Source organism: Osmerus mordax, chromosome 15 (genome assembly GCF_038355195.1).
Source record: "Osmerus mordax isolate fOsmMor3 chromosome 15, fOsmMor3.pri, whole genome shotgun sequence".
Classification (NCBI taxonomy): Eukaryota; Metazoa; Chordata; class Actinopteri; order Osmeriformes; family Osmeridae; genus Osmerus; species Osmerus mordax.
The window spans coordinates 10,677,462-10,698,133 of record NC_090064.1 but is presented as its reverse complement, the minus strand read 5'-3'; the positions used below and the strand labels follow the sequence as shown (position 1 = coordinate 10,698,133).

Below are 20,672 nucleotides of genomic sequence, written 5' to 3'. Positions count from 1 at the left end.
CTCTGTTTAGCTTTTTCTCTGTCTCTCTCCTACAACGTGCAGTTTTGCTTTTCGGCAGAATACAGTGCAGTAGGTGGGTTCCAGAGGGTGCCAGGTTGTCTGAAGTTATCCCCCTACCGTGAAGACGTTATCCAACATGGCAGGTTCTCGGTCGGGGGCCGCCGGTGGTGTCTGGAGGTTGCGTGAGAGGAGCAAGGAGAGAGATGGACCTGTTTTAGCAGTTAAGGTGTGGAGGGGGGGAAGGAGAGGAGGGGGGTCGAGAGGAAAAGAAAGGATTTTCTTGTGCTGGAGGGAGATGGACATCCCAGCGGTCATACAAAGTACAAATACAGCTGAATTGTCCTGCCTTACTGTACAACTTTGGCAGAACAGAGACAGACAGAGTTATCAAGGCTAGCAGCAAAAGAAGGATCTCTTGTTTTCTCACAGGGAGTGTTGTGTGTGTGCTTACATGTCCTGTGAATATCACAAGGAAACACATTAAGTTTGTCTCTTCATGAGGATACTGTAGAACTGACTACAAAGAGACACAGTACCTGATCCTCAGAAGAGTGGACTTTTACCTAAACGGAGAGAAGGTGCCACTGGTTCAAGTGACTTTGAAATGACGTGTGGCCTGTCTTTAGACACACAACTACAAACACACACGCAAATCCAACAGAGGACATCAAGGTTAACATTTCAAAACCGAGTCGTTCCAAAAATGTTTTGAAGAAGCTTGAGGAAAGAATTCACCTTTTAATTTGGATTTTCTCATTTTGTATTTGTATAATTTTTCCTTTCGCTCATCCTTCTTTGTTAATGAATATTTTCCCAAAAATGTACTTTAGACCTCGAGCCGTGACACAAAAAAATCTTCACAGGGAAGGAATGAGAGGCCTTTTGATAAAAGGCTCATGTTAAACTCACCTTGGACGACAGAGGGTCTACTAGCTGCTGAAAACCCAACAGGGCTAAAGATCACTCCCATTTGAAAGAGCACGGCTAATGACTGAAGTGTGTTTTCAATCAGCCTCTTCAATGAGCAGCAGCCGTAGGATGGGCTGAGGAGGGCACACATGCAAACACACACACACCACCCTCCTCGGTAGAAAAATAGATGGCCGACCTTTTTCTTTTCATGGTATACACACAAACAGACACACACATCCGCATAAAGTATCCACTGAGTTAAAGACTGACTTGATCAATTACACCTGAGGGTTGACGGGAGAAGTGTGTGTGCAGTACGTGGCGGATGACTAATAGGGTGTGTATTCTACGCTAGAGTCAATTTGTCCTCACTGCGAGCCTCCGCCCAGCCTGAACTCTGACCCCCACACTGTACATATACACATAAACACCCTACACATACTGGGTTCCACTGTTTCACAATGCACACACACGTAGGTGGAACGTCAGGAAGATGGAGTGTGTTTTGGGAGAGGACTTCTCGAGGCCATTCCTGCTTTTAATTATTCAACAAGCTCTCCCTTTCTTTCTCTTTCTCTTTGTTATCGGTTTGATTCTTTCTCTTACCCTCCCTCCCTCCCTCACCCTCTCTCTCTCTCCCTCCTTCACTCGTCCCTCCTTCTCCTCAGAGGCTCGAATCAAGAGGTGTAATCAAGGGCTGCTGGCAGATGAGAGGCGAGGTGTTTAGTCAGGTGAGGAGAGTGGATAAAGCGCCCCCCTTCAGGAGACCAGGGCGAATGCAACACTTCAACCCCTTCCCACCCCAACAATAATCAGCTCTCATGAATAATACTGTCGAAGAAGTGGTCTCGACACTCACTGCTCAGATCAAATCTGTCCTTTGGGTGAGGTGTTGTGTGTGTGAAAAAATCATTGATGATGGGAATGCCAAAACATGATGACATTGTGAGAAGTGGAAGTGTTCTATTGTTACCGGTGTGTCATGACGGCTTGTCACACAGACAGAAGGACGAAGGAGATCATATACAGGAAGCTGGAGGACAGCCAGTGGTGGGGTTGGGTGGGAGGGTGGTTGGTTGGAAATAATCCTGGAGAGGTAGAAGGAAGGTCTCGCTTCTCCTCTCTCCGATTCACCTCGCCTCACCTCCTCTCCTTTGAATTTTTCAGTAAGTAAAAAAAAAAAACGTTACAAATGTTTTCAGGTTCCTGAATAAAACAGAACGCCCCATTTTCATAGAAGAAGTGTTGGCACTTACATATATAGTCTGCTGTACTGCACGGTAAATGAATGAGAATCAGTATTAGCCCCAGGTTTTCAGAGATCAAAGCTGTTATGTAACTAGATGGGGGGTGGGGGGGGGCACACAGTATTTTCCAACCACTGACTGAGTTATAGAAACTGGGTTGCCAAGACTGAAAAAAGAAACACCAGACTCCTCTCTGTCTCGTTCATATTATCCATGAGGACAGGGGGCCTTTCAAGTTGTCCTTCCCGTATTGACCTGAAGGGGGCGCTAGAGCTTCTGCCACTTGGCGTCCGTGTGGACCTGGAGAGGAGAGAGCGGCTTGAGAAATCATAGACAAAGACAACTAGGTGGAAGAAAAAGGCTTTCGTACAATAAGTGTCCTTAAAATGAACTTTGGTAATGAATCAATCTGACACATCAAACAACAGAGAAGGATGAAAAATCAAGAGCAACAATGTCCAAATAATCCTAATGAATTGGATGGATGCAAACCTACACATTCCAGACACTGCTCTGCTTTGGGGGATTTTAGACATTCTCAAGTATCAGTTGGGAATGGGATATTGTTTTCAAGCTGTGTGGAAACAGGTGTTCTTGCCAGTTGTTCTTAGTTACAGCCCGTTTTAAGGGGGGGGGGTGAGATGGGAGCCAACACCTGTCTACATTCATCACTGCCCAAAAGTAGAAAAACTGAAACGTTGGGACAAATTTGTGAACAAGACTATATAATATAGTGCCACACTCATTGTGCAATGAGAGAGGTCAACAATCGTTAGCCAGCATGTTAACAGTCCATAGCTATGCGCCAGGAAGGAATCACCAGACGCTAATGTGGCTAACAGGATGTTCTCCGGGGTGTGGAGGTGAGGAGAGGCGAGGTCCTGAGGCCGCAGCTGTGCACAGATGTCGAGAGGCTCTGATGTCATGTGTAATGGGGGGGAGGGGCCCGTGGGGACCAGGGCAGGAGAGGAGAGGTGGAGAGGGGATGGAAGGAGGGCTGAAACCGGATCACCATTCTGGATCAGGGTGCTGAGAGAGGAGGACATGGGTGGAGCCACCTGCTGCAGGGAGAGATGGGGGGAAGAAAGAAAGAGAGAAAGATTTGTAAAAAAAAAAAAGAAAGACAGGTCAAAAAGAGATTTAGGAGAGGCCATCATGGTTAGACAAAGAGAGAGAAGGAACAGGCTGTCACCATGGCTTCATATGTCCTGCCTGCCAGAATATGTGACCGGTTTGTCCTCTTTGGTCTTGCTCAGCTGGATCGAGCCGGGCCATGAGGGACAGCTGCAGGTCTCAGGTCACCCTGAGCCGTCACGTACAGGCCCGGCCCGTCACGTACAGGCCCGGCCCGTCACGTACAGGCCCGGCCCTTCACGTACAGGCCCAGCGACTGCAAGAAGAACACCACATATACAGATCTCTCTCTCTCTGTTCAATCTTGAATCTCTGTTATTTATTCAGCTTTTGACGTGGAGGGATGGAAGTGTTTGAGTAAGACTGAAGAGGTGGAGGGGGGGGAGGGAAGGGTGGGAAGAGAGGGAAGAGGGGGGAGGTCAGGAGCGTGGTAGGAGGAAAGGTAGGTCTGCGTTGGGTCGAGATGGAGAGGTGGAGCGGGTGATGAGGAGGGAGCAGATGCATGTTTGGGGGAGGGGGCAGAGAGATTTGAGAGATGAGAGGAATGGAAGAGAGGGAATGATGTGTTTGCGCATGTGTATGCGTGGGTGGGTGGGTGGGTGGCGTCGCTTTAAAACAGGAACCATCCATCTCCACATATCAATGTCTGTTTTCACTTTTAATGGCAGAATAAGGTTTTCCTTCTTTCTGACTGCTCCTTTGAAATGCACCCGTTTGCATGCGAGTCGTTTTCTGCTCACGCCATATTAAAACCTAAATATGGAAACGGTGATTGGAAATTGTTTAGACAACCTGAAATGGTTTATCCCCGGCTGGGGCTTTTCAAACAGAGTGCAGATCAAAGTACAGGAAACATGAATCATGAAGTATTTCTGTGTGAGGAAACGATGGCTTCCCAGCTTCTCTTCCCCACCTTCTCCATGACACGTAAGGCAACAAACAAAAGATGCAAAGTGAACCAAACAGCACTGGAGTGATCCGAGATGGCTAGCATTGACATGGCTTACGTTCTCTCTCTCTCTCTCTCTCTCTCTCTCTCTCTCTCTCTCTCTCTCTCTCTCTCTCTCTCTCTCTCTCTCTCTCTCTCTCTCTCTCTCTCTCTCTCTCTCTCTCTCTCTCTCTCTCGCTCTATCTCTTTACAGCCCTCTCAGAATCAGAATCAGTCAGGATCATCTTCATTGCCACCACTCTTTACAGTAAATGTGCTCAGAAGAGACTTTTCCCTGTGTTGTAGACAAAGTTATATGCATAAAATACCATGGATATTGTTCACTAACAACTAGAGGGCGATACGTACTGTAGCTCATCTACTCTCATATCTAGGCAGTATCAGAGGATGAGATGCCTCGCTGACTAAACTCCTGGAGAGACCAGCGTCACTGCTGGAGAGTTGCCTGTCCTTCAGGGAGGTCACATGACTTTGTCCACCACCTCAGTTCCTTTGTCCATCTTCTCCTCTCCTTTCTTCTGCTCCACCCTCAGTTTCAGTTTCACGAGTCCCCCGAGACACCAGCATCCATCCCAGGTATCCCCTATCCTCCCGGCCTCTCTCCCTCCAAGCCTCCCTCTCAGCCTCTCTCCCCCGATCCCAGCCTTTCGCCCTCCCAGCCTTTCAGCCTCTCCCTCCCTGCCTCTCAGCCTCGCGACCTCCCAACCTCTCTCCCTCTCAGCCTCTCCCCCTCTCAGCCTCCCTGGCTCAGCAGTAACTGATCCTCTGTCCAGAGAGCGGGGGAGATTGCATCACTCCCTCTCCTCTTCGTCTTACCTTCCCCCGGGAGTCTCTGAGGCCGTAAAGATGGAGCAGGCCGCTCCCTGCATGAACAGGCACCGAAAGCTGCCTTTCAATCTTTGTATTTGGTTCATCAAAGTTAGATTCTATCTCTACCGTTCGTGTTGTTATTCACTGTGTTGTTATTCATTGCCTATGGCTGGGGAGGAGGGGGGGGGGGGGGGGGGGGGGGGGTTCTAAGCCCCAGAGTGTTTCAACTCTGGGGCTTAGAATGCTTGAGTGTGAAAGTCAGGAGCAGCATTATCATGCAGCTGAGCTCCTTGTTCTTTGTGTGTTTCTGCTTATGTGCGTGTGGGAGTACAGTATACTTCTGTGTGTGTGTGTGTGTGTGTGTGTGTGTGGTGTGCACGCGCGTGCGTGTGTGTCTGCGAGTGTGTGCGCTGAATCCCCAGAGGTCCATTCTCTCCGGTGTGTCTGTGAAGTCAGGTCCTTTTTGATTAGGAATAGCTAACACTACGCTCGGCGCTCTTTCACTTCTCGGGAAGACGGAGGGAAGGAGTGAGGGTGGAGGACTGGAACGAGGGAGCGAACTCCGAGAAAGGTGCGTCACTTAGTGTCCTCAATTATTCATCGCAACAAAAAGGCGCTGAGAGCGTCGGGCCGAGCTGTCACAGGCCACAGGAGTCAAACCCACACCCGCCCACATCCTCGTTTCGGCTGCCACCTTACCTCACCCCTCCCCCCCCGCCTTCCTGCTTCTCCACGGCTCATGCTCCCCTTACCTCACCTCTCTTGGTCTCTCTTTCTCTCTCTTTTGCTCTTGCCCCTCCCTCTTTGTCTTCCTCCGTCTGCCCCTCCCTGTGTCAGGGTGCGACCGGCTCTTGTTTGCCAGTGTTCTATCCCCTGACCCGACAGGAGAGCCTGACTCAGATGCCTTCTACAGAGGCAAAGCCCTGACGATGAGGAGGATGAGGATGATGTCACCGTGACGGTGAAGGGCGGTCCTTTTCTGCGAGGTGGTCCGATGAGCACAGCGTGCATGACATCAGCGCGTGGTGACATCATATGGCATCATGGACCTTACGGGACACGAAGGAACAGCTTTTCCTCGAAGAAGTGGGGTGAGGCAGGGAAACAAGTTATTGAGCTCTTTTCGAAATGTCTCTCTCCGACTTTTGAACACTCGCCTGTCACGCTTGGCTAGACACACACGAATACACACTGCTGTCTTCACTTTGCATGTGATACGCAGGCGCTTATACACACACATACTAACATACACACGCTGGTGTTTGAGCTCATGGTCCTGTCGCTGTGGTTGAGCGAGTGACTGGCTTTGAGCTGCGTCACCGGGGTTTATGCGACCCCCTCTCTCTGCTCCTCCTATCATGTTTTGCTTGAAATGAGGCCAGACAAGTTCCTTTCATGGCCACTTGAACAGACAGCACAAGACACGGATGAGCTACCAGCTGATCGTGTCTCAAGGATGCTTGCGAAAACACGCACGTTCACAAATGACACAGGTTAAACTGCGGAGTACTGTGCGAGAGAATTCCTTTTTGTACCTGACCGTGACACACACACACACACACTCCATATCAGGTTCTTATGGAATGGAGAGACACACTCGATGTCCATAAACAGATTCACTTGTAATCACCAGATATTGAGATACTTGTCTGTCCCTGGAGTGTGTGCATGTGTGCGTGCTTGTGTGCACTCTATTGTGCTCATGTCTGTTTGTGTGCTCATCAGTATGTCGGTGTTCATGATTGTGTGTGTGTGTGTGTGCAGCCCAGTCAGTCGTCTTCCCGTTGTCGCGCTGCGCCTCATTTGTTTCATTTTGACGCTCTGATTAAATATTTAGAAATACGGTGTACTTTCCTCAGAATCGGGTGTAACTCACTCCTGTAATCTTAGATAGTGCGCTGAGCCGAGTTTGGTAATTCTAATGGAGAACGAAGAGCTCAGGGCCTTGTTATTAACGCCTCCCTCGCCCCGCTTCTAACCTGCTGATGTGTTGACTCTCTCCTCCAGCTCTGCTCCTCCAACTCACTGCAGACATCATTGAAGCGCTGCTGTGCGTTTGAAGCAGGACATTCATCGTCTCTCTTTTACCTGCTGCGTTTCCTTCCGTTAGCAGATCCCAGACCCCCAGCCCGAGGCTCAGCCCCGGAGCCGTATCCAGAAAGACTGATCGGGTTCTTACTTACAGAACGTGATGTGGAGGAATATGGCCCCTCCTGTGGTTGATCCAGGTGAATCAGGGTCAATCAGAAGCAGGCCAGTGGGTGGTGCTGTTCTACATCTGCAAAAGACTGGCGACATGACTGGGGACAGGTACATTGCTGTAAAACCATACAAACAAGCATCGTGTCGAAAGTTTCAAAAGAGCTCCCTTTTTTGTTCAGGCATTTCTTCTAGTTAGAAAGGAATGTATTTCAAGGTGTGTTCTTGTTCAAAGAAAAGAAAGTCCCTCAATGAAGGATAAACAACTAAATCCAAACCATGTCTCTGTACTCTAATCCAGTACTGTCTAATTTCTGTGTAAATCGGTTTCAAAGATATCAGTCAGATTTCTCTTTTAGAGAAAACAAAAACATACAAACCCCCCCTTAAGGGCAAGTTTGGAGATGAAATGTTGTGACAATTGAAGATGTAACTTGAGCTTGTAACAAGCTTTCTTCATTTCCTGAACACATCAAGACATTAGGAGTCTTGATCCTCTCTGAATGCTGTGTGTGTTTGAGCATTTGTGTTTTATGTAGGCTTAAGTGTGTGTGACTGTGGAAGGCGATGATAACAATAGTTCCTTGCCAGTTATTACTAAACAGTACGAGCCGTCAACAAAACATCAACAACAATTGTGTGGTAGCACCCCTTAAACATATTTATAAAGATGTAATTGTATTATCTGTGTGTTTATATATATATATTTCTGTACAGTTTACAGAGCATACAAACATAATGAACATGTAGGCATATTTGACTGATGCTGACATACACATATGTGATGAATACACACCCACATGATAGATTGACATCCATACACACGGACAGCAGGTATTGTAGTCTACTCTGTTCCTGGATACGTCAGGGCTATGTTTAGTTCTGGCATGTCTTTTTTTGGCATAAACCATCCTTGCTTGTTTCCACAACAGGCACACCACGACAGTGTATAAAAAGTTTGATTGCTTCTCAACATCTGACTAAGAACCAAAACCTTGTCATGGAAAACAGTGTGCTAACTCATGCACACACACACACACACACACACACACACACAGCTCGTGTCAACCCATACGGAAAATATCTAATTTCTTACATGTGTTTGTGAGTGTGTGTTATAGTGAACAGTGTTCAGTCCACCAGAAACCATGACTGTCTTTCTATTGGCCTTTCTGCTGTTGTTGTGTTTGGAGAAATGAGAAGTCTGAACTCATCCACTCTGACAGCTTAGAAAATGAAAAGATTAAACATTTGAACCTTATTCGATGTTCCAAAAGGGGGAAAGGAATAACACACAATACAGCTTTTTAGTGATCTGACAATTCAGTTTATTCCCATCCAAAATATTGTCAGTGAAGTTTCTTGAGTGATATTGTGGAAACATGTAAAGCTATCTTTGGTTGCGTGGTTGTGTAATAGGAGCCAGTGTTCCCACAATGCACTTGGAAAGACTCTGCTCTCCAGTATACCATGTTATACCTCACTGGTGGTTCTCCTTGGCAGGTGCTCACACTTGGCCTCTTGGAGCTTTTCAGGGGCCTGGTGAGAGCTGGAGAACGTTATATTTCACATTATCTCAGAACAATAGGTCATTTCCTGTTGGCTTCAAAATCTGAAAAGTTCTAGAGGCAGTGCCAAGCTCCAGGAAGGCTGTGAGGGAGAGCTTGGCACCTGAGAGGGACCTAAACCGGAGTGATGGATGGGCAGGTAGGCTCCTTCCAAACACTGTGAAATCAAAGGTGCTAATCTGGTTCGAGTCATGGTTGGCATGACTGGAGTAATGCTAGTGTTCACTGTTGCTGGATGGGAATTGTGGGAAGAAACTGTGTCTATCACTCTCCCTAATGTTTTGTCTTCTAAATGTTTCCTCGATAATGTCATGTTGATGACCACATTTCCTCATTATTGAGGGAGTCTTTCTATTGCTTACTCTATTGGTAGATTTGGTGATGGTTTTTAGTGTTTCTCCGATTTCTAAACTCTGTTTTGAAAACTCAGGAACTGAAGAGACCCAGAGTAGGTTGCCTTTTATTATTTTCAAACTATTTCAGACTCAATCATTTACAGCCAAGGCATTAAATGAAATCTCCTTAGACTTTTAGGTACTTGGAGGCCTACGCCCCTTGTGCTTATTTTCAGGGGAGGAGGGGGCAGCAGATGCGTGTAACACCTTGTGTGTTTTATTATTGAAACGCTTGCTGCTGATTAACACAAAGATGAAATGGCAAAACGCTAACGTGTGATTTCCCATGGGGCTTATGGGCTTCATTAGCTGCATGTGTTAGCTAAGCTACGTAGCTAACCTTCGTAGAGAAGGGCCTTAAAAAGTATTGATGCCAATTATGCTTCCCGTTTTGGATGTTTTCAACCAATTCTATTATTAAACTGAGGGGTAACTACTTAGGATTGTAAAATGGGTTGGCAAGTACTTGACTTATTTTGTTATTTCATTTGTTATTATTTATTTAATTTATTTTTGGATGTGTGTTCTTTTTCGTGGTGGTGCATGGCTATAAATTCCCCTGTTTATAAAGCTCCAGTGTGCACTGTTAAAACCAGTCAGTCATTTAATATTGGTAGTATTGTGAACAGTAGTTCCTCTCTTCAGCCCTTCTCAGTTTTGTTACAGTACGTGATACTATTGATTCTGTTGACGAACACGAGAGGCCCTGCGTGTTCGACACGAGAGGCCCTGTTCTAAGGCATAGCATAAGCTACAGTTGACCACTGTGGATCTGGTTAGAGTGAATCCCAGATGGATCTATGGATCCTGATTGGCAGGTGTGTGAGATGAAAATGACTCTTATGGGTAAACCAATGGATGAAGAGAGAGAATATTGCTTTCCATTGAGAGCAGCCATCCATCTGTAACAGTGCCAACTCATGGATTCTCCTTCTGCAATCATGCCAAGGGGACAGGAGTGCCTCCCCCCCCCCCCCCCTCTCTCTCTCTCTCTCTCTCTCTCTCTCGGTCCGTGCTCCCTCCCTCCATTCCTCCCCTGGACTTGTCCTATTCTGCAATGCTGAGTAAGCGGGCTGTGGCGCGAGAGACAGAACAAGCCTCCTAGCCTCTCCTTCTCCTCTCCATCTCTTTCTCTTTCTTTCCTCTACATCACCGTAGATTTATTACCTCACCGTTTTCTTCCTGTAAGCGATGAAACGGAGGGTATTATTCCCGGGTACTGACAGGGAGAGGGAGAGAGTGTCCCTGGAGGTGTGTGAGGGATGGGGTGGGGGTGGGGGGAGGGGGGGGTTAGATATAGGTGTGCGGCCAGCGCGGAGGTAGGAGAGAGAGGAGGGGGGAAGGTACTCCAGAGCTGTAGCCTGACTCATCTAAACGCTATGGAGAAGGGGCTGAGTTTAATAGATTCTGACAACCGGGGTCGAACTGCAGCCCTCCCCCAGGGGAGGAGCAGAGTGTGTGAATCCCCTTTAAAGCTCACCGTTGTGGGGAACGGGGGCTGGGGCCAGAGGGGTGGAGGTGCAGAGGATAGCTTGTTACACCCCCATGCAGCAAGACACACACACACACATACACACACACACACACACACACACACACACACACACACACACACACACACACAGCTACACACACATAGACTTGGTGTTTCTAATATGATTGCTTCTTGTAACAGTAATGTCCACACACTCTCACCCTACACACACTTCTCTCTTAATGAAATGTATAATAGGGAGTGAATTAAGACAGATTAAAATGTGTCAGGTGTGAACGGACTATCCTCTGTGGCATCTCACTCTGCCCTCCAGCTTTGTCTATGCCATCGTTAGTCCACAACGTCCCCCCCACCCTCCCATTCATGGGCTAATTAACCTATCAAATCAGTGAGGGGAATTTCCCGTCCTGTCTGTTTAATTGCAAGTTGGGGGGTGCGAGGGGATGGAGATGGCTGCACTAGGGTGTCGACCAACCACAGAGCTCCTTCTGTTAAAGTCAGCCACACAAACACAAGCCTTTACACACCTACACATGTGCAGACATAGGGGTGTTTTCTGCAAGGCTAGGTCGAGGGATGTCTCCCCCCTCCCAATATACAATACATACTCACTGCACCTACCCCAGACTTATTCATTATTATTCCAGTATTATTCATCCATTGCTCATACCTAAATAAATAAATAAATGACCTACTCTGACTCCTTGGGCTTCAAATCAGGCATTGACGTGTATAATGCTTGTTCTTTTGTGTAACGTTTTATGTGCATGTGTGTGTGTCGTTTTGAGTGTGTTTCTTTGTGTCCACGTGTGTGTGACTGTGTGTGTCTCCTTCCTCCTCGAGACCTATTTCATTAACCTTATTTGTAAGATCCTTGGTAAATGTAGGTTACCACTCAGGCAGACATAATTCCCCAAAGGCAGACATTAGCATCCTGTTATCTCCGACCAATCCCTCGAGCTGGAAAGATGCTCCGCGTTTCAATAACGTCAGTCTATATCTGTCTCTAAGAAAAAGAGAGTGAGACAGAGAGCGAACAGAAAGAGAGAAGGATAAACTGAAAAGGAGCTACAAGCGAGAGAAGCAAAGACAGAGTGAACAAGTGAGACTAACAGAGAAATTGAGAGAAAGAAAGAAGAGCAAAAAGAGAGACAGGCCTTTCATGACCTAGCAGTGTCAGTTTAGCCTCCTAAGTGATAGATCAGAACTCAGAGAGATGAAGTTATGGTGCATCTCTTGAAGTGGGGCAGAACAGATGGCAGATGTCCCCTTGGGCAAACGGCGCCAACCCCATTGAACACTGGGAGTTCTTGACCATCTGGATCGGAGCAGTGAGCACCGTCCCGTAGTGAATTCCCATCGAGGTGACATGGAAACGCTCGCTGGGCGCATGCTGGCAGAACTAGCAAAAACATAATGTCTGCATGTGAGCTTCAACCATGTGTCCCAAATAGAGTTGGGTCATCATATCACTTGGATAAAACATCCTCTCTAGTGCACGTAGGCAATCGACTGTAGCTAGCACAATGTGTAACAGCAAATATTGAAATCCAACATGTTACAGTAGCTGCTTTGAGCAGCCATTAGTCTTAAGCCAATCAGACTGCTCTCCTTCTTCTGGCTCTATTTACTGTAGAATAGCTAGCTCTTAGTGATAACCGACTTAACTTGTACAGTATGACGGCATCACCTCTGTACCTGCCTCCCAGACTCTCTCCATCCCCGCGCTGTTTAGGGGGTCAGTCAGAATCGATCCCCCTCGCTTTCTCTACTCTCTCTCTCCCCAGCAGCTGGCCATCAATAATTCACCTGACCGCCTCTGTTCTTCATTAGATAGCTAATGTGACTGGGTGCAGAGAGCTGGGCTGCTTTGAAACACGAGAGCCCAACCAGGAGGAGGAGGGCAGGGGGAACATCTGAGCCCTCCCTGGGAGGTACGTGTGCGATGGGGAGGATCGTGTGTGCACGCGTGTGTGCGTGCACATGTCGGATGCACATTAATCAACACAACTGTTGTGCTCATTTCGGCTTCACAGGTATTAGGGCCTCGACGCTTTTGAGGACCATAGGCCACGGACCATGTCTCGATGCGATGGCGACCGTTTAAACACGAGCGGTAAACAGAGAACCCTGTCCGCCCCCAGGAGTCAGGTGTCTTCTTAGGTTACGTTACACCCCACCTGGTTGCAACATCTGTAGGAATCACCGCTCATGTTTTTATTGGTCCATAAATCTGTGCCAGAGGTCTGTTGTTGATAATGGCGTGGCTGGCTCCGGACCCAATCTCCTGAATAGTGTTTACGGGGAACCGTTTCACTTCTCGTTGGTGCTCACGTCACACACACACGCACACACACACACATGGAAGTTGGATTTGAGTTGGAGAAGTTGGCAGCCCCGGGTTGCTTCCATTTCTATCCCCAATGATCATGTTTTAGTGTGTCTGGTGTGTAGATGTGTGTGTGAGTGTCAGTCTAAGTGAGTCTGTGTGTCTTTGATCTCAGCCCCCCCCCCCACACACACACATCTTACCCAGGAGAGGCTAGTGCCGGCCCTGACGAGGTGGGAGGCGGTGTGTGACGGCTGGGGTTTTGTGTTAACTTTGATTAAAGGGAAATATGCATCAGCATTCCAGTGCTTTCCGTTTTATCTACTCCCGCTATACGCCGTGCAATGGCGTCAGTAGATTGGGGGCCGATACACGAAGGGTGTACTCTTGCTTCACAAGCTCCCCTGCAGAATCTTTCACTGGGAAGTATAGTTGTTCCTCTTACAAATTCAATACATCGAACACAGGTTTCACTAAGCCAACCTCAATCTGTTGTTGGTCAATATACCTCCAGGAAGGCGTGTGATCTTGCCAGTGAATTGCCTCAGCTCTCCCCAGTCCGGTGAGGAATGCAGACCCTCGGGTCTAACTGTGTTGGAGGTGCACGACCTGGGGCCAAAGGGCAGAGTGCAGTGCTGCTGTGATTTCAGGTGCCCTGTCTTAGCCCATACACTCCTATTTCAGGGGTGGCAACAGAGCTGAGGGGAGAGGATCATCTGAGTCTGGAGAGGGAAGGGTGGGAGGAAGGATAGGGTGAGAGAGGCATGATGGGGGGGTGGAAGAAGAGAGAGAAAGAGAAAGGGAATGAGGTTAAAAATGAGAAAGGAGAGTGAGGTTAGGAGAGGGGGGGAATGAGAAATGAGAGAGGTAAAGAGAGAAAGGGAGGGATTCCCCTAATGTATTGTTAGCTCCATTCATTAAATATGAGCCCATCACAAGGCATTTGATGATTGTGTTGATGCGTGTCGCAGGCACACAATATCCTACCCCTCCACTCAACCCCAATGGGAAGTCTTCTGGAACATGAATCTTCATGACTGTGTTCATAGAGCTAGAAAACACTCTTTATTCGTTGGAATGAAGTCCTCATACACTGCACATTTATAGGGCTGCAGGACCACATGCTGATTGTATTGCTTTATGTGCACCCCACCGTGAACTGGTTCAAAATTTTAATTTATCAATGTGCATCAGATTGTGTGTGTATGTACGACCATTACTGCTTTATATACTTTCCATGTCACTTTAGTCCCAGTAAATATCACAAACCTTTTTTAATTATTATTCATTAAGCAAACCATACTATATTTTTATTTTTTGAAATTTAAGGTTTTTCAGGTACAGTCACTATCACAAAACACTTTCAGCCATTTTTGACACAGTCACCATTTTGTGGAACAAACAATGTATTTAACTAGATGATTCTTCACACAGTTTTCTTTGTTGTACTAAGAGTCACTGGTGTGTTCTGGTCTCACTAGAGGAGGACAGACACCTTGGTTTGTGTCACAAACACAAGGAGAGAGCTCTACTTGGTTTGGGTTGCCAGGCTTGAAATACATCTCAGCCATTTCCTCCATTGTGAGACAGAACAAAGCAGCTTATTCACTGTTTTCTATGCAAATATATATTCTCCATATATCTATATATAATCTATCTATATAAGTATATTTTGTATAGATCTATATATATATAATTTGGTTTGAAAACATTCAAGGTACATTCACTTACCCTGTGATTGTTTTTCTTTTTCTTATATGAAAAGGTTACACAGTCATAAACAAATGCGGATACTTCTAGATTGGAATTTCCTGACCAAAAAAACACAACACTGAACATCCTCATGGCAAGTTTAGAAACATGTGAAAATGCTGGGTATCCAATGACCAAATACCCACGTAAAACATACCAAAATCAATTATATTTTTCTGTATTTCTGTCTGAAAACATATACTTTGTATAGGAGGATGCGACAGTTTAAATACTCTTTTCATTGCACAGTGCTCAGATGCACAAACTCCACAGGCTAATAATTCAGGCTGTTAGCTAGCAACAACAGACGGACGCAGTCCTGATTCTATCGTTGTGTAAAACATGACAAACCTAACAGTTTTGTTGAGTTTAAATCTTCACTCAAACCTACAGTGCGCTTCGACCTTAGCCATACCACAGGATAAACACATACACCGTTTATAGTACTTGAAAACTAAATTATGACAAGGCTTATAGTTCACGAGACAAATAAAAAAGATTCTGAAGGCAGTTTTTTATTTTGCTGCTGGTGAGAATGATTTTCCTTCCATGTCAAAGTTTAGAAAAGACCCGCCGTAATATTTTGTTGAATTCCAAAGCTTAAAATTATTTAAATTTCACCGGTCACATTAATGTAACTTTGTTGGTCAATATCCTGTTAGTAATTGTTTTGTCACCAATAAAAATTCAAGGCAGACAGTACGCCCTTACTATGAGACTAAGGTCTCAAAAACAGCTTTACTGTGTCTTTAAAAAACACAATCAAATAAAGAAAAAACATGTCAAACTAATATACAACAAATGAATACAGAGAAACAAAACAGTGCAATCAAAAAAAAGACAGAAAATACTATAAACTATACATAGTGGATTCTCTATTAAAGTTTCCCACAAGTATCGCAGCACCATGGTCATCTCTAAATGTTTCTACCCGAGGTGAATGACATTGGAGCTACGACACTCTTGGGAAGCTCCGCCCTGTGTGCTACTGAGGGTTGGGTATCAAGAATGAGTTCCAACTTGGAACAAAATGTCCAAGAACCGTGGAGTCGATAAGACACGTGCATTTAGATTTTGCTTCGGTCCCTAACTTTTGCATATTTTAGTCACACTTCAGAGTGAACTGGAGTGAGCCTTTTACAGCCCATAAAAGTTACACTGCCAGAACCTTCTATGAGGACCTACTGTCACATCATTTGTTATGCAGTACGTCTACCAAGCACGTGAGAAGAGACACATATCAACATCCCGGAGCACCCCAGATTCAGCTAGTGTTAACCATAGCTACGTCTCAAACTCAGGTACAAAACACAGCTGAGCTTAAATGATGAATGTCTAGAAAATGTAATGTTATTTTTCTCTAAAATATTGGAATAAGAACCGGAATCGATAGGGAGAATTGGAATCAATAAAATACCCAACCCTAGTGCTACTGACTGACTTCTAGCAAGACTGAGTCTGGGAGGTAAGGACGGAGCCCCCAGATAAGATAGTGCATGGTGTGGGGGCTTGTACTTTGCAGGTTCGGGGCTCTACAGTATGGGTCTGGGGGCTCCTAGTGTACAGGGGCTCCTACAGTAACAGTTTTGGGGGCTAATGTGAGGGGCTGTGGGCAGGTGTGTCTGTCTCCGTCTCCATCTCTGTCTCCCCCTGACCAGAGTAAGAGCTGAGGGCCTCCCACAGCACGCTGGGCTGCTCACAGTTGTGGCGACTTCTCCAGTGTTCCATCACCTCCTCTCTGCTGTCCAGCATGTGGCTACACAGCACGCAGTTATAGGCCGAGCCGGCCCAGAGAAAGCCCGCGCCCTCCCGGGACGATCGCCCTCGGCTACAAACGCCCTCGGCCTCTCCGGCGCTCTCCCCGCTCTCGCCGTCCTCGGGCTCCCCTCGGTGGTGGCGCAGGATGTGGCGTTTGAGCTTGGAGAAGGAGAAGAACTCCTCGTCGCAGCTTCCGCACTTGACCAGATTCCGCTTCTCGTTGAGCTGCCGCCAGTAGTGCGCCGCGTGCTTGACCAGCTCGTCTTCGGCCTCGCGGCCGCCTCGCGCGGCGCCCTCGCGGAGTCGCACCTGGACCTCCTCGCCGTGGACGTAGAGGAGGTGGAGCTTCATGTCGGCGAAGGTCGGGGTGATGGCCTGGCAGCGGCCGCACTTGATCTGCAGCTCCACTGGGTCCTCACGCTCCTGCCCCTGCTCGTCCGGAGACATCTCCCTGTGGGTTGGACAAAACAACTCCATTATCTCAATCTGTTGGTACTGAGGCTAATTGAGGCTCACCAGACACAGAGGAAGCACAGTGGCTAATGTGGCCAATGTGGTTGCAGAGTAAAACTAAAGATCAAACTGGCTTCCTGTCAGAGTGCGAATTATACAATGACAATTGGGGGGATCAACTTCTTCTCCAGGGCGTGTATCGACCCCCCCCCCGACCTGTTGTTTTTACCTCTTTTGGGGGGGTTCAAGTCTTAATTAGGGGGCTCAAACCCCCCCAAGGCCCCCCGTAATTCGACGCTTGCTTCCTGTTCCACTTTTCCTACTTCACTAGCTCCCCCTGCTTCTAATGAGTCAAACCAAGCGTACCTCATGTACCTAATCCCACTGAAATAGCCAGCATCCTCCACCCAGGAGAGTTTGAAATCACTCACCCTTCTATGGCCACTTGCTCCTCGTGCTGGCTGATGGAAGGCTCCACCGTCAGCACCACCTTGTGGACCTCCCTCAGGTGGCTGAAGTACACGCCCACGTAGCCAAAAGCCTTCTCGCAGAACTCGCATCGCAACGTCTTCCGGGGCCGCCCGTCGGAGTGCTGCAGCTTCATGTGGGTGCTCAGGCTTCCTGAGTGGGCGTAGGCCTTGCGGCAGACAGGGCAGGCGTAGGGCCGGCTGTTGGTGTGGCTGTTCATGTGGCTCTGCAAGTGATGCTTGAACTGGAAGCAGCGGCCGCAGGTCGGGCATCGGTGTACCGGCCGACTACCCAGGTATACTCGCTGGGCGCTGGGTCGGAAGTGTAGGGGAGCGGGCTGGGGAGTACCGGGGCAGTCCAGGAGCTTGGCGGAGAGCTGGTGCCCCAGGAGGAGCTCTTGGTCCTGGGTGTCTGGAGTCAGGGCGGGAAGGCTGACCAGCTGGGGAACAGTCTCCATCACTAGCATGGGCTTGGGTCGTATACTGCGGTACTTCTTGGAGATGTCCACCTCTTTCGGCTTGGAGCCCAGAGGGACAGCCGGGGGTTTCTCCGGAACCCTCCTCCTGAAGAAAGACAAGGATCTTTTTTTCCTTGCCTCAAAAGCCAGAATGTCTTCCATGGTCTTTCTCTTCCTCCCCCTCTTCTTACCTGGAGGTTTTGGTAAAGGGCTGAGCAGTGGTATGAAGGCCTTTTCCTGGGGCTGGTTCTGGGGCGTGGAGTTTGGCACCTGGCTGTGACGCATGGCATCTACAGTCTCTGTGGTCTTGGAGGCTGGATCTGGGGAGGCGATGGGGAACCTCTTCTCGGGGGACATGTTGTTGAGCTTGGCGGTGGGGATAAGAGTGCTCTTCATCTTGGAGTAGGGAAGGATGGGAAGTTTGCCTTTCGGGGGGGAGGGGATTATCTGGACAGCCTTGCTGAAGATGGCTGGGGAGAGGACGGTGATGCTGCCGGCTCCTGCTGGTTGTGTTGGAGTTTGTTTGGCTTGGTAGGGCCTGCTGCTCTCCTCCTCGATTTTGGCTAAAGGGTTCTTGGCAGCGGTCGAGGGGTAGTGGATGTTCTGGAGGAGGTCCGAGGCAGGTCTATTGGAGGGCTCTACTTCCTGCTTCACCTGGGAGCCTGGGTAGAGGACAGCATTGTCGGGGAGCACAGCTGTGACTGAAATCTCATTGGACGAGGAGTCTATAAGGATCATCTGCTCTGAAGGTTCAACTTTGGCCGGGTTCTCCTTTGTCTCTTTGGACTCCAACGGCCTCCTCTTCACTGAAGCTAATGACCGTGCCCGGGTCGTCACGGTGACCTTAGTGGGGGTCTTTGTCTTGTTAATAGGCGGGGCTGACTTGACTGGGGCAGGCGGGGTTCCCTTGCTTCTCATTGGCTGGTATCGGGAAATAGGTAGTTTTAGGTTTGTTTGCATTGGCTGTTGTTGTGGTTGTTGTGATTGAGGGGTCTGAGAGGAGACAGAAGGAGGCAGTGCCACCAGAGAGAAAGTTCCCTCCTGGCCTGCCACCTGCATCAGGGCATAGTTCTGGGCTGGCACGATGATGGATTTGGGACTGGTGGCCGTTGTGGCTTCGGAGGGCTGGCAGGAGAGGAGGGCTGGGGAGGGCATCACTGCTGGGGCTGGCGCCGGGGCCTTGGGGGCGATGCTTCTGAACTGGAGGCTCTTCATCAGGAAGCATGGAGGGCTGCACTCGTCTGTCCACACAACAACACAAGCATCAATAGATATACAATATACTGTATTCCAGTTCCATAGACGTAATATTCCAATATTTTCCAACATCTGAGATGAATTCCAACAACAACAAAGTACGTGAGTTTTATCCCCGACATATTTGTCTCCAGTGATTACAGGTATTGCAGTAGCAACCTTCCGAGCGTGAGGTTTGAGCTTAGTTTCCTTAATGGTGCCATGACACCACAGAACCATACCAAGTTGAGAGAGCCAGAGAGGCTCAGACAGATGCTGTCATGAAAATGAACATGTCTGCGTGTGTGACAAGGACACCTATTACCCCGTGCCTCCTTCAGGCCACACACACCAAAACTGTCAGCACACACACACACTACCACACACAGAATCCCACTTTGCCCTCAGGCACAGAGAGAGAGCCCCCTTTGATTTGAGCACAGCGTGCCGCAGTGGCTTACACCGGGGTTTGGCGGGGCAGACTGGGGAGGGTTCAGGGGGTTCTCCTTGTATTCACTCACTTCCTGGAAGGATCAGTCAGTGGAGCATTAAAGGCGCCCGAAGGGGCTGGAGGTTTCACCAGACAGAGGGGAGTTATCTTTGCGCTCATCCCTCCTGCCCCTGCCTCCGAGACACAGGGAAAGGAGACTCGTTGTAAACAATGACAGAACAACCTCCCTGTAATGCCCCCCACAGCCACATGACTGTCTCAGTGGTCCAGAAGCTTTGGGATAGTCTAACATTATGAAAACGTAACACCAAACAGACAATTACATGTTTCTACACTATGGTATCATCTTACTAACTATCGGAAAAAGAAGTCTACCTAAAGCTAGAATCCTCCCCCGTGTGAGACGAGCTTCCAGCCTCCTTTAAACATAAGCTCTGAATAACCTCAGGTATTTCTTAAGATGTTTTTTACCCAAACTATACTTTCATAAAATATCAACGTCTCAAGAAAAAGATGAGAGTGGAATGGCTTAAGGTACATGATTGTGAACAGATGATAATGACCTGGGTTGAGTTTCAAATTTTTGATCCCACTTTAAATTAAAAAAATTGCGCTGGCACAGGTTCTGTCCATGTGAAATCTTTGGAAAAAACCCAGCTAGAGTCCGATACCTGTCAGAATAGACCAAATATTTGACTGCGGTTTCTATCGCTCTCTCTTTCTTTCTCTCGCTTTCTTACTTCCTAGAAAACTTGGTCGAAGGTCTGTCTTCCATTTCGTGAGAAAAGGTAAGAACTAAAAGATTTCAAGAAAAAATACACGTTGTGTAACACCTGGAAGTATTTCTGTGAGAGGGATTATTTATACAGTACGGTCACACAGCATCGCAACTCATAAAACTGAAAATATACCAACCCTGTTTGGATAGTTGAGTCCAACTCAACTGTGAATTTGTCTGACTCAACTTATACCAGCACTGGGCCATGAGACATCTAGAACTTTAATTGTGTTAGATGGGAGGTAGAAATCGATGGCAGATTGCAGAGTGGGGGAGAGTGG

At 47.8% G+C, this 20,672-nt stretch overlaps 1 protein-coding gene across 1 annotated transcript in view; it reads right to left on the bottom strand.

The window, feature by feature from the left end:
* Positions 1–14,314: 14,314 nt before the first annotated feature.
* The window catches only part of znf438 (zinc finger protein 438), a 25,610-nt gene continuing 19,252 nt past the window's right edge, over positions 14,315–20,672 (bottom strand). The window contains exons 4-5 of the mRNA XM_067251346.1: positions 17,433–19,167; positions 14,315–16,999 (exon numbers count right to left, since the gene is read on the bottom strand). Of these exons, the coding sequence (XP_067107447.1) occupies positions 16,384–16,999; positions 17,433–19,141 (2,325 nt within the window). The 5' untranslated portion in view covers positions 19,142–19,167 and the 3' untranslated portion in view covers positions 14,315–16,383. The remainder of the gene's footprint in view (positions 17,000–17,432; positions 19,168–20,672) is intronic.